Raw genomic sequence first — 14,032 nt, 5'->3', positions numbered from 1 at the left:
CTCCTCATTAATAACCCTAGGGTTCGATCTAGACAAATGGACTAAAGGAAATGGGTTCCAGAGTTCTAGAAGAATCTGTAATGCCTTTCAGTGCAATGAAGGGTGGAGGGCCAAGTTTCTCTGAGGCCCTAAGTTACCACAGGTCTAGAGCATGGTGCTGTGGCCATGATTCTCCCACTACTGGCTCCTCCAGGAACAGAGAAGAGAGGCAGCAGCTCAACGTCCCCTCTGAACTTCCATGCCCAAGGGCCCATGGCTACCTGGCTGCTCCTCACGTATCACTAGAGCTTTGGTTTCTAGGAGGAGTGAGTGACTAGAAGATAGCTGTTCTGGGCAATTCAATTAGATTGGCCAACTGCTATCCGCTTTGAGGCAAGGCGCACAGGTTCCCTGTCCCCCATTACCTGGGAGCTGACTCTTCCTTCTCTTTACCTGGCTAGATCACACTTTTATGTCAGGCTTCATCTCAAGTATCACTTCCCTAGACATGCCTTTCTTGATCCCACTGACCACACATGAGCAAACCTCCTTTGACTCCTTGCCTCCTCTAATTATACAGTCCCATGGCACTCTGTAAATCTGTGTCATTTATCACAATTTTAGCAAATAATTACTTCTATGATTATTTGTTTTATGTTTGCTACCCTGCTTGACTGTAAGTCCTCTAAGACTAGGCTCAGCCTTGCTTTCTGCTGTAGTCCCAGCTTTGAGTTTTCAGGCAATTTTCAATCAATATTTACTAATCAAAAAATGAATGAGTGATAGATACACGCTGACTAACACTAAATAGAACCTTCTGCAGTAAAGCTAGACAACTGGTAAAAATGACAACAACACCTTTCTGCAGCAAGCCTTTTGTGCCTTTCTTGAGCTCCTAAAAAGAATGCAAAACTTCGTCAAGCTTTCCAAACTGACATTGTACAAAATGCAAGTGATTTCTTTCTGGTCAACATCATGAGAGTTTGCAGCACAAAATAATGTTTCTAAATTTAACACATATACCTCGGACTCTTTTGGAAACAAAATCACTCCGTCGCTTGACCACTCTAGGATTTTAAGAATAAGAATGGGTCTTCTGGAATTATTCAGGGCCTTCCACTTTACTTGGACTTCACTGGGTCTTATTGTCCTAACAAAGTACTGGACAGAGACTTCCTAGGCTTCGGGTAGACATGGAGAAACTAACTGGAAATCCTTCTGAAGCCTCCCTCCTGCCCCTTTCCCCAGCTTCCTACATGCTTTGAGATACACTCAAGGATTGTTTCAGCTTTGTGTCTGAGAATAGAATGTAATTTCACTAAAGGACTAAACTCCACAGATCCTTTTTTTAAGAAGCAGCTGCTTCCAGATGGAAGACATTCTGGCTGAACACATGACGTGGTCCCCGTCTATAATCTGAAGCATTTCCCCTAGTGCAGTAATGTGTCATCAGTAAGGCTTCCTGGTGACAGAAAATGGATTCAATTTAATTGGGGACGATTTCACTTCAAATCCTATTTGAGGGAGCAACAGGGTGTGGACGTGGCCCAGGCCCTGGGCGTTCTAAGGGCCTACTAACTCACTCAGGAGATATCTATTAACCAGGCAGCAGCGAAATCTTCTGGGCTTAAGTGGAGTCCAGCTTGGCTGGGAACTGCAACATTCATTACACCCTTTGTTGATAAGATCCCCAATTAGTCACTCTGGACAAGGGAGGCTAAAATCGGCCACTAACATGAATAGCGAAGTTAAAGTGGTTGGAGTCCATGGGATTTGGAGCTGTGCGGGCTGTCACTGATTTCCTGTCTCAGCTGGTATCAAGGCAAGACGGCATCCCACAGAAGAACTGCCAGCTTCCTTGGGGAGTTTCTCTGTAAGGTTGGGGGACTGGCTGGCACTTTCAAGTGGAGGGAGAACTAAGAAGGGACAGACTCCACGTGGTGAACCGCAACTGTTGGATTCTCCAACCATGCCACAGGGCCTTGAAGCAAGACACAGCCTGTGGCCTGAGAGTTTTCTTAATGGGTGTTTGGAGGGGTCTATCCCTTGGTGAACAAGGGATGTGTGTAAGGATGCCACTGTGTTTCTGATTAGTCTAATTAAAAAAAAAAAAAAATCACACACACACATACACATCCAGTATATGCAGGTATAAATAGATAGATATAGATATATAGAAAATTATGCCAGATGTTTATACCTCATTTTCATGTATTTGTATTAGGCAGGTCAGAAATTTTAGTTACATGTATTCAGTTTTTTAAAAATCATTTCATTAAGGCAGAAAGTGTATGATCAAACATATCAGTATGGCTCAGGAGAGGCAGCAGACAGGGGCTGGAAATTGCAAAAGCCACTCCCCCCCATGACCACTGACCTGGGGCCACTCAGGGTGGCTGTGTCTCTCACCGCCTGGGCTGTTTCTGATGCAAAATCCAGGGCGCCTGCCACTGGCTTGGTGACAGTGCCAACAAGCCCTTTCCCAAGGCCAGATATGAAACCGCTGACACCCCCTTCTGTTTTCACACCTTCCACGGTTGAGGTTATAACACTGGTCAGTCCACCAATGATACCTAGCAAAAGAGACAAAGGCTATGGTAACCTGGCCAAGGACAAAAGCAAAAGCATTTAAAGGCAAACCCCTCAATTTCATGCACCTGGCGAGGTAGATGTAGGGGCATCTTGTCAACCTCCTGACAGGCAACAGAGAGGCCCATCAAGATGGGGAGGCAGCAGATGCGCCCTCAGAGTTGAGAGTCAGAGAACATGCATCACACGTCAGTCAAGACAGCATGTTTCATTTTTGAAAAATCAAAGGAAAGCAAAGAGGTTATCCACGACTACTTTTTAACTCCAGAGCTTGAATAGCTTATGGGCAATCAGGAGAGGGTGCAGACACAGGATTAAATCAATGGACCAGCAAATTAAGTTGGGATCCTGTAAAATGTAAGGTAGAGCAAGAACCAAATATAAATCCTCAGTTTTCAAAGAATACTATGTGACAGGCCAGCACCACTGAATGCCTGAAATGGGGTCAAAACTCCTTCCTGTGCACGTTGCTGAAACAGGTGCAGGCAATCGGAGTCGAGGGTGAAGCCTGGATGAAGGGCACCCCCAAGGCTGCCAGCGCCAGCTGGGGCCCTAGATGCCATTGGTTCAAAAGACTGACCGAGGTCAAAAAGACATTCCAAACATTTTGAAAGGTGACGGCAGTGACCTTAAAGAGCCTCCCAAGTGGCCAGAAGTTGGCAGAGGCTGGAGAGGACGCAGGCATTGCTAGGAAGAATCATCTCCAGGATTTGTGCCAGGGACACTCACAGATGTTTACCCTTTGACGGAGGGGGTATGAGGACGCTCTCTAGACTCTTCAGCTCTAGTGAGACAAATTGGTAAAGGAAGTTCCTTGGGTGAGAATATACTAACAATTCACGGCATTTCTTCTGGATTCTGGGTCCACTTGCTCCAGTGAGGCAACAGGCCTTTCCCAAAGTTTGGAACAAAGCTCATGGCAGAGACAGAACATGACTGAACCTGGGTTGAGTGGGCCGACAGGGGGAATTGAGCCTGACTCCCAGTTTTTAAACCAAGGAGACGGCATTGATTCTGTTTCTTGTTATCATCTAAGGGTTGTTTTTTGTTTTTTTTTTTTCATCCAAAGGAAGGATCTCACTCTACCGCTTTCATACATCCCAGAGCTTAATGGGTCCCCCTTGGAAGAGGCCACTGGTTCTTGGTCTCAGAGTGGCCCGGCTGGCTTCTGGAGGTGTTGCACATATTATCTGAAGGATCCTTGGCTTGGAGGGATTTTGCTATTGTGAACCATTCACTCGTTTTCTCAGCACATTGGAACACCCATCTGAACAGTGAGGACAGGCATGGTTTCTCTCTGCATCTCAAGGATGCTGGATATATAAAGACAAGTACACAGAGCAAAGCACTTTATATTCATTAAAAAAATAAACTCTTAAAATTGTCTGGTGCACTATCATTACAGTTACTAGAAACAATGATTAAATCTTTAACCCCAAAAGATTGCCCAACAATCAACTTTTAAAGTCCATAAACAGATCAATTTCAGCCAAAGTTCACTGCTAGCTTGATGTTGCCTTGGGGGCTGCTTGCTTTCCAGTTGGGCAGAGGCATTTTGATCCAAACCTTATCATTAGGAAACTTGACAAACAAAAATGAAGAAAAATGATTTTTTTTATTAGGTATATTCCTTGTTTTTCCTCCAATTGTTACTGAGAGCTTCAGACTATTCCTAAGAATCTGGTACAAGCAGTTCAACTGACAACCATCACCAAGCACGAGCTATACACCAGGTGCCGTGTGAGGTAATGCAGGTATAAAGGTGACCACAAGAGGGTCTTTATCCTCTCCTTGCCCTCAAAGCCTATCAGGGAAGCAAGACACACACAGCTGGCTACACACACAACCCAGACTGCCAGGTATGCTCTAATCATCGTTGATTCTAACTGGGGACAGTGGAGTTGGGCAAACCTCATCTGAGGGACTTGCAGGTGGAGAAGGATTTTGATAGGCAAGGAAGTGAGGCCGGGGAGGGGAGGGCAGAAGAAACATGAGTGAGCAAGGACTCGGGGGCATGCCTGAGAACAGGATAGAATTCTAGGTTGCTGAAATACAGTGTGGCTGTGGACAGTGGTGGGAAGAGCTGGCTGGGTCTACTTTCCTAGGGGTCTTCAACATCACGCAGAGAAGGTATTGATGCAACAAATGAGTCAGACTGAAACATTAAAAATCAGAGCCATAAACAAATTTAGAGACATTCATGCTGTGTTCTACATCTCTTGGGCACACAGACCTACAATCCCTATGAATGTGCATTTATATGACTCAAAAACATCTGGGCCACAAACCTGGCAGCCAATTCACATTTCGCTACCTCTGGAAGGAATAATCAGTGAGCAGAAGGCAAGTCTTGAAGCAGTAGTCCTGTGTTCTAAAAAGGGGTTTGGACACTTACATCCTAGGACACTTTGGGGACAGAAGCCTGAGAACAGGAAGGAACTGCAATGTGTACAACATTTTGAAAATGAATGAAGAGTTCTCACAGGCTGTAACATTTTGACCCAAGGAGGAGAGAACCAGAGAGCCTGGCAGCATTCAGGCCCACTCAGATACCAAGCCATCATTTCCTCTTGCAATTGGATGAGCAAAAGGCACCTCCAGGGAGCTGAGGCAGAAGAGCCCCCTGTCTACAGCCTGATATTGCATGACTCACCATGAGCCAGGCCGTGGATGCCAGCTACAAGGTGTTCACCACTCGTGGCCGCATGGTATCTGATGTACTCCCGCTCCGACTGGTGGCGATTATCCATCGTCTTCCCTAAGCCATCTGATAATGTCCCCGCGAACTGGAATGAATACAAAACAGAAGGAAACAAGTTGTAAAGCCTCAGCAGCACTCTTTTTTTTTTGACTGTTTTAATTATTTTAAATAAATACCTTCCCTTGTTCCTAGCTAGGATTCAGTAAATACTGAATGAGAGAGAGAGAGAGAGAGATTAATTGCTGAATTACATGTAGTGTGTGTCCCAGAAGAATATTTTTCAAGCACTGGACATATAATGAATTGTGGGACATTTACACTGGTGGGCACAAGGTTTTTAAACAACTACTAAACATCCATAATCATATTTACCTTTCACAATCCTATTGAAAACTTATAGAAAAATTAAAGGTATAACAAAATGGCCTGGGGGAGGAGAGGTGAACTTTAGGATTCTATAATGGTGTGGATGGCTTCCCTGGTGGCTCAGTAGTGAAGAATCTGACTGCAATGCAGGAGACAGGTTTGATCCCTGGGTCGGGAAGATCCCCCAGAGAAGGAAATGGCAACCCACTCCAGTATTCTTGCCTGGGAAATCGCATAGATAGAGGAGCCTGGCAGGCTACACTCCATGGGGTCACAAAAGAGTTGGACATGACTTAGTGACTAAATGACAACAACAACATGATAAGGACAGAGGCTGTTTGCTCTAACGATCAGTGGGATTCAAAATAGAAATGCGGCAAATTGTTGACTGAGGATTTGACATCCACATTTTAAGAGATCAACTGCCCCAAAGTAATGCCTTTTCTTTCACTTATTCCACAGTTACTGAACGCCCAGTCCCATCTGTCAAGAGGAAAACAAAGTCTAGGGAAAAGTGAACAGGGTAGATCGCCTTTCTTATGAAGTGGCAGACTTGAACTCATGACTTCAAATGCAAAATCCTTCCCCACGAATCAGAGTGAGATTTTATTTATCCTGGCACACTTTACCCAGAGAACTGTCTCACCCATCAAAGCTGGATAAAAAGGACATAAAACTCTGTTTTGTCACAAGACAATCTGAAAAGGTTTAAAGTGACAGTTAATAAACCACAGGGTACTTATCCTCATCATTCAGGCATAAAAAGGAAGGATATCAAATATATAACGAAGCTTCACGGGAAGGATCTACCAAAACAAGTGGTTTAAGTGCCAATGACCCAGCACTAACCTTTTAGAAAACTCACAGGAATGTTATTAGATATAAAGCTCAGAGGAAAGGCTCAAGGCAAACAGCCTGCCATGAGGACCCAGTACACTGGCCGCCTGGCCACCACAAGGCCGTTGCATTCTGGATTGGCGAGGAGGGGCACACAGATCTGCCCTGGAAGCCATCAATCCTGAGGCTTCTGATGCTGAGAAATGAGGGAAGGTCAGTTCTAGGCACAGAAGAGAGACCAGAGGAAGAAGCAGTGATTCCATGTAAAGCAATGGTTCCTGGAGCAAGACCTGACTGCTCTTTCTCCTTGCACTCTTTTGTTTTTTAATTTTTACAATGTTGTGTTGGTTTCTGCAGTACCACAATGTGAATCAGCCATAATTATACATATATCCCCTCCCTCGTGAGCCTCCCTCCTCTCCCCACGTCCCACCCCTCTGGGTCATCACGAGAGCACCAGGCTGGGCTCCCCGTGTTACAGAGCAACCTCTCACCAACTATCCACTTTACACATGACAGTGCATACATGTTGATACTGCTGCTGCTGCTGCTAAGTCGCTTCAGTCGTGTCCGACTCTGTGCGACCCCACAGTCGGCAGCCCACCAGGTTCTCCCGTCCCTGGGATTCTCTAGGCAAGAACACTGGAGTGGGTTGCCATTTCCTTCTCCAATGCATGAAAGTGAAAAGTGAAAGTGAAGTCGCTCAGTTGTGTCCGACTCTTCGTGACTCCATGGACTGCAGCCTACCAGGCTCCTCTGTCCATGGGATTTTCCAGGCAAGAGTACTGGAGTGGGGTGCCATTGCCTTCTCTGCATGTTGATACTACTTTCTCCATTTGTCCCACTCTCTCCCTTCCGCACTGTGTCCACAAGTCCGTTCTCTACATCTACATCTCCATTCATGCCCTGCAAATAGGTTCATGTATGGAATCTGGAGAAACGGTATGGATGAACCCCTTGCATTCTTAACTGATAGCTTTTATGACCTCATGGACCTTTCTGGAAATGCAACCTCTGTCATGACTGATTTCTGCCTCACTTTCCCTGTCACTCTGTCTAATTAGAGAGCTGAAGTTAATGAAAAGTAATTTTACACTTTCCTTTAGGACAGAGACACTGTGGGATTTCCTATTAAGTGGGAATTTTCTCTGGTTGACCCCACTTAGAACCACTGTGAGCCATGAGCTCGGGGGTCTGGCCAAACCAGATTCTAGTCTCGACTATTCTGGTAGCCACATGACCCTGAGCCAGGGGCCTGACCGCTGTGCCTCCCTCCCAGCATCTGTAGGAGGGAGACAGTCCTGACGCTGTCCTGTGGCTGACAGGATCAGTGACAGTTGCTCAGGGTATGGAATCTGGTCAGTGCTCTTTCTGTTATCAGGTTATTATTAGTTAGCTACTAGTCCAAGGAGGAACATCCCACACTGTCTAAAGAAAGCCTTTCAAACATTTAGAATGATGGTCTCTTGTATGAGAATTTAACATTGAAAGGAAAAAACTGAAACTCTCTTCCCAGCAGATAAACACCAGCCTCCAAAGTGAATTTTTGGAGTGGTACCATCTATAAAATTAGAGTGTTGGACTTGGTGGTTTCCAAAATCCTTTCCAGCTCTGACAGTCTGTGATCTACAATCCAAGTTAGGATGTCTTTATTAAGCACTTACTCTGGGCCCAGCACAGATTTAGGTCCTGCTAAGGAGGCAAGCGAATAGCGGCCTTGGACCTACTCTCAAAACTGACAGTCTCCTTAGGAAGAAAACAATTTCATACATGACACGGCCAGTAACAAGAACCTGGAACACAAACTGTATGCACTTGGGAATCGAGAGAGAAGAGAGAAATGTGACCTTTGTTTTGGAGAGCGTTCTTGCTATCTTCTGGAATTGTGGAGGTTGCCAGTGGTCTTTATTCAGGGTCTGGACAAAAATGTCTCTCCCTAATGTCACAGAAGAGGGGAGAGAGTGGTTCAACTCTGACTTTCCTAAAGAAGAGAGATCTTCCTGGAAGAGACAGTAAGTTAAGGTCCTGTCTACATATTTCTGGCAGCTGACTAAGAAGTTAAAAACCTCATACTCCCCCCCCCCCAAGAGAATATGGGGTAATAATCTAGGCAAATGGCCTGATACCAACCCCTTTCCCTTAACCGTCCCCCATCCACCAATAAAACAAGTAGAATAGCCAAGGTTTATGAGGGAGCCTATGTCAGAGCTTAACTGCCAGTTGATTCTGTTGCAGCAGCCTTGGCAACCCCAGCACCAACTGGCCTGGGGTGTTCTCTGTACAGAAACACCATGCTGACCCCAGGAGGGTGGGACAAGATGACCTAAGAGATCCCCTCCTCCCTCTAAATGCTGGATTCTTCCCTGTGCTTCTCAGGGGCCTCACCACTGCCATGGAAAGGTGCCTATACCCACTCTGCACACTCCAGGGCTTCCATCTGAATGTCCATCTCTCTATTAAAAAACCACTGTGCAAGCCAGCTGGGCTTGTCCTTTGCCACTTGTGAATGGACAGAAAGGATACAAAGATATTTTATTTACAGGAAACGACTACAAAAGTCTTCACCCCTAGAAATATGACGTTGAGAACTCAGAAAACTTGTGCCATTGTAGAAATCCATGATCCAACCAAACCCATACTGATGAGAGGTTAATAAGATTTTGCAGGGAGAAACATTTGTAGGAACTAAACTGAAGCCAGCCAGATGAAGGGTCAAAGGCTGGGCTTTGGGCCAGTCCACTGGTCTTCTGAGAGTCGAACCCACGGCACCACAGAGCTTGCGGCCTTCTCCCACTGTGGGAGCACTGAGTCACACTTAATTCCATCTCTCATTCCCTACCTCGGTGGGAAAGTAAATCACACCCTATATCTCATTTCTCTCTAAAAGACAGGGTGAGGACACATGGGCTGGAGAGGGAGGTAATTCCAGTAAGCACTCTTTATGGGTGCTCTCTGGAACTAGTCTTTTCTGAGGCTGGGAAGTACTGTTTCACTCATGTCCTTGACTTTGAAAATGACCATTCAAACAGGGCAGAGATGCCCATGAGAGCTACAGCATAACATAGGAGTGACTGGTGTAGGAAATCCTTCACCGCCTGCCCCAGCTCTGCCTCCACATTTTAAAAAGAAAAGCTAGATGCATTGAAAATCGAATTCACATGGAAACATTTTCATAGATGACACTTCAAATGGGAAATGAATCTCGGTGGCAGATACTCGGACAAAGGAAAACTTCAAGGAGGCAGGTATAGGGCATAAGGAAAGGACATTCACACCTGAGTTTGAATTCTGTGACATTTAATAGCTGCAAGATCATGGATGAGTAACTTCACCTCTGTGAGCCTCTCTGTCTCCTCATCTTCAAATGGGAATGAGAATAGCCATCTATGAGGATGCCATAAGGATTAAATAAAATGTGTAAAGCACTTAGCACAGAGCCTAATACATGGAACACTCAATAAAAACAGTACTGAGTTATCTGAACTTTAATTTCTTCCTATGCAAAATGGGTATAATCAGATTCTACAGGGCTGTTATAAGGATTAAATGAGACAGTGTGCATGCACTTTAACTCCATTCAGTATAAACTACGCCTCAACACCAGAAGGGGCATTTGCAAGGACTCAGAGGTAAAGAATCTGCCTGCAGTGCAGGAGAAGCGGGTTCAATCCCTAGGTTGGGAAGATCCCCTGGAGAAGGAAATGGTAACCACTCCAGTATTCTTTCCAGGCTACAAAGTCTCATGGACAGAGGAGCCTGGAAGGCTACAGTCCATGGGGTTGCAAAGGAGTCAGATAAGACTTAGTGACTAAACAACAATAGGCCAATATAGCTCATTTGGTAGCAAGTCCACAAAAAACTTAAGGCTGCAAGCAAATACTGTCCTGTTGCTGTGCTGTGCTTAGTTGTTCAGTCATAACTGACTCTTTCCGACCCCATGGACTGTAGCCTTGCCAGGCTCCTCTCTCCATGGGGATTCTCCAGGCAAGAATACTCGAGTGGGTTGCCATACCCCCCTCCAGGGGATCTTCCCAACCCAGGGATCAAACCCAGGTCTCTCATGTTGCAGGTGGTTTCTTTACCAGTTGAGCTTCCATGATACTGTCCTAGCTAAAATGAAAGATTCCGAATGAATAGGATGTCCTTGAGAAAAGTTGCTATGACCCTTGAGAAGACAACAGTGATTCCTCCCATCTTTCACTGAAGGACGCTCCAGCACAAGCCACACCTGTGATTTCTGACCACAGCCCCAAATCACTAATTTCTACAAAGCCATATTTTCACCAGGGCGGGTAAAAATCTCAGAAGCACTTCAAGATGCCAGTTCTATAGAGTAGCTGACACACACACACTGCACGTCAATATCCCACCTTCCAAAAATAACCCCACTGTCTCCAGCAATGGAGCCACTACAAATTAGCCTGGGTTTGGGGCCGGGCTCAGAATAGTTGATTTTATAAAACTGAAATTCAAGTAGATGCTGGAATGCTGCACGAGAACAAATTCACACTGTGTCCCTCTGTTTCATCCTATCAGCGTTCCTGTCCCTTTCAGGAGGCTCAGCAAGCAGGGGATGCCAAGGGTATTTGGCCAGTGTAACAGGAGCCGGGGCTTGAATTTCTCCCCCTGCTCCGGGGTTTTTCTTTCACAGTTATTTACCTAATGGAAATTTCCTCTTCAGTATCCTTGCTCCACTGAGTAACTGCTGGTAACAGCACCTTTCTTATCACCAGGGCCAATGTGACCACGTATAATAGGGAAGGGGAGAGAAGTGACAAGAGTCTGTGTATGAGTGAGGATTTGGCCTTCTTTCAGCATCAGGTTGTACAGCCACAGGTCTCAGCCACCATCACAGATCCAACTCTGATCAGCATCGCCTGCCACAAGTTAGGCTGGAAGGTGGAAATCTAGAGCCCAGTATATCATGCCTGGAGGAAGGCTGCCAAGACATGGTCACACGGCAGGGGCAAACAAGTCAAGTTCTTACTCTGCCACTTACTAAACATACATGTTGGTGCAAGGCTTTCTAGAACCTCAGCTTGGTTCTGCAAAAAGCTAGTCTAAAGGGCTACTTTGAAGGGTTAAGGAGATAACGGAAACTGTTTGGCACGGAGTCTGGCACACAAGAGGTGATCACTTTTTACAAGTTTCTTACAAGCAATCTGGAGGCTTAAACTTCAGAGTCATTTTTGACTCTGCCAGAATACTAGCAGGAAAACCTTCCTCAAGTCATGTAAGATCTAAGTCACTTCAAAACTAAGGTCTTCACATACTTCACTCATATTGTTAAAATATCCACAGTTAAAAATGACTCTTGGCAAGAGTTTTTCCTTGACATTGAAAAACCCTTTTGTGAGACTTGTGAACGGGGCAGAGGTAAAGGAGAACGTGATCCAACAAGCAGTGGGTGTCTGTCACTGACACAGGGTAAGTGCCAGCCCTCACTTGGCCAAATAGTGGAGAGAGTGGGCTGGGATTGTGATTAAAAAAAAAAAAAAAGGCAACAACGAAGCTGAGGTTTGGCAAGAAAGAGGTATTTCTGGACCCCAGATCTCTATCCATTAAAAGTGGGGCAGCTTTGGCTGCTTTCAGTTCTTTTGGGTTATGATTATGCATAGCCCTTAAGGCAAAAGGAGAAAGGGGAAAGAATCCAGAAAAGAGACCCTGAATAAGAAAGACATTTTAAATTTGGGCCTGGCATTCTACTCCAGTTAATATGCTTAAGCCAATGACCTTGGGTTTTGGGGGCGGGGGCGGGGACGGGCGCAAGCTCTGGAAGGTCTAAAAGCCCTCCTACCCTAAGACATACACCATGTTGCTATTTCACGGGTAAACACTTATCAGGCAACAGATACTCCTTTTCAGTTAAGAAACAGAGTTATCCAAAGCCACCCAGAATTATCTCAGCACACAAGGTCTAAACATAAGCAACAAAGCCAGACCTTAAGACTATCCTGGTTCTTAACTGGCCGGAGACACACGCCTGCTGAACTGGCAAGTCTTTTCCTGCTCTTCTGCAACTCTGACCCAGTTGTGAACTCAGAGGTTGTTTCAGATTAATCTAGAAGCTCAGAGTGGATGGGAGCACTCTCACATAGTAGGATTTTGCTTTTTCTTTAAAAAGGATCAGGAGAGTTTACTACAAGGCTAAAGCAGAGAAATAAGAATACCACAGGCAGCATCAGGAAGACTGATTTTCAATAACAGACAAGTATCATGTCTGTCAAGTCCGAATTTCCCTGGCTTTTCCTACATCAATCATGTCGGCAGGATGAATCTCTAAACCCAGCTGTGGGCGGGATGGCATCACAACTTTAGCCCTGCATCAGCCAGGCCTTGTCACAGGCTTCCTCCAAGAAGGGGTGGAGGACTGTGCTGAGGCATCAGCTCGTCTACTACTGAAAACCACTTGAAGTACACATGGAGAGAAGCCAGGGCTGGGTTTGCCTACAGTTAGTGCCAGTCAAGGGGAATAAGCCTTAGAATGGGCCATGAGCCCTCCATCTGCCATGTTAACAAGGTTTTTTCAATCCACGTAAATGGCCCACACCTCAGTACTGAACCAAGAGAGAGACTGTGACGTAGGGGAAAAAAAATCTCTCCAAGGTGGGCATGCCGTAATGCCTGACTTGGCAGATGAATTATTTCAACACTAGGAAAGCACACAGGTTTTGGGTAGCAAGGATCCCAACTCTGTTACTAGTGTCAGCTGGGTGAACGTGAGCAAAACACACACTCTCTTTACGGATCAGTGTCTTCATAATAAAACAGAGAGGTCACTGCCCACGTGGTTGCTGGGTTAATCCAAAGATACTTAAGTTTTAAAAGTACATGGGGGAAAAAAGAAACACAAAGCAACGTGTAAATGCCAAGCATTATTACTGCAAATCCAATTCTTTCTTCTAACACACGCTCCACTCCCCCTTCCTCCCCGGCTGAACCCTGCAAGTCTCATCCTGTGATACAGAAGTCACCTTATACCTGTTCTGGAACAATGGAAAGCATCAAGAAGTCAATTATAAATAGACTAAAACCTCAAAATGCACAAAGTTAGAAACAGAACATTTCACAATAGAAAAGAAGCTCAAGCTTATTTCATTCCCAGTCACAAGGATTTCATTCTTGTAAAGTACTTTGTATTTCAAATGAATAGATATATTCTCTTTAAAGCCAAAAGCTTGGGAAGAAAGGAGTTGGGTGACATCATTGAGGACAATACCAGATGCTAGGCACCAATAAAAACTGAGCTTCTCACTGAAAAAGTCAGGTGTGTTTCAAGGGTTTGAAACATCTTGATGAGATTTTTTTTCTCTTTAAGAAAGAAATCAGTCTTCAACTGGTTTCTTCAAATAAATCAAGTTTTAAACGAGAATGAGCAGAATAGGTAAAGGAGAGCTTCCAACTGCTAAAGAGCAGAGTGTAACATTTAGAAATGTAAACACTGGCCAGCATGTTAACTGCATATCAGGTACTGTTCTAAAGGTTTGACATCTATGAAATCATTTATTGGTTTAATCCTCACAATAACCCCATGAAGTGGACTCTATTATTATCCAGTTA

The 14,032-nt window shown here is 45.0% G+C and overlaps 1 protein-coding gene across 1 annotated transcript in view; it reads right to left on the bottom strand.

Annotated features, from left to right (window-relative positions):
• The window catches only part of VPS13D (vacuolar protein sorting 13 homolog D), a 272,477-nt gene that overhangs the window by 55,467 nt on the left and 202,978 nt on the right, over window positions 1–14,032 (bottom strand). The window contains exons 66-67 of the mRNA XM_081491462.1: window positions 5,222–5,354; window positions 2,357–2,552 (exon numbers count right to left, since the gene is read on the bottom strand). Coding sequence (XP_081347588.1) covers window positions 2,357–2,552; window positions 5,222–5,354 — 329 coding nt within the window. The remainder of the gene's footprint in view (window positions 1–2,356; window positions 2,553–5,221; window positions 5,355–14,032) is intronic.

This window comes from Giraffa tippelskirchi, chromosome 5 (assembly GCF_054371585.1).
Source record: "Giraffa tippelskirchi isolate mGirTip1 chromosome 5, T2T-mGirTip1v1.2.pri, whole genome shotgun sequence".
Taxonomy (NCBI): Eukaryota; Metazoa; Chordata; class Mammalia; order Artiodactyla; family Giraffidae; genus Giraffa; species Giraffa tippelskirchi.
The sequence above is the reverse complement of the archived record's forward strand: the minus strand, read 5'-3'. Positions and strand labels throughout refer to the sequence as shown.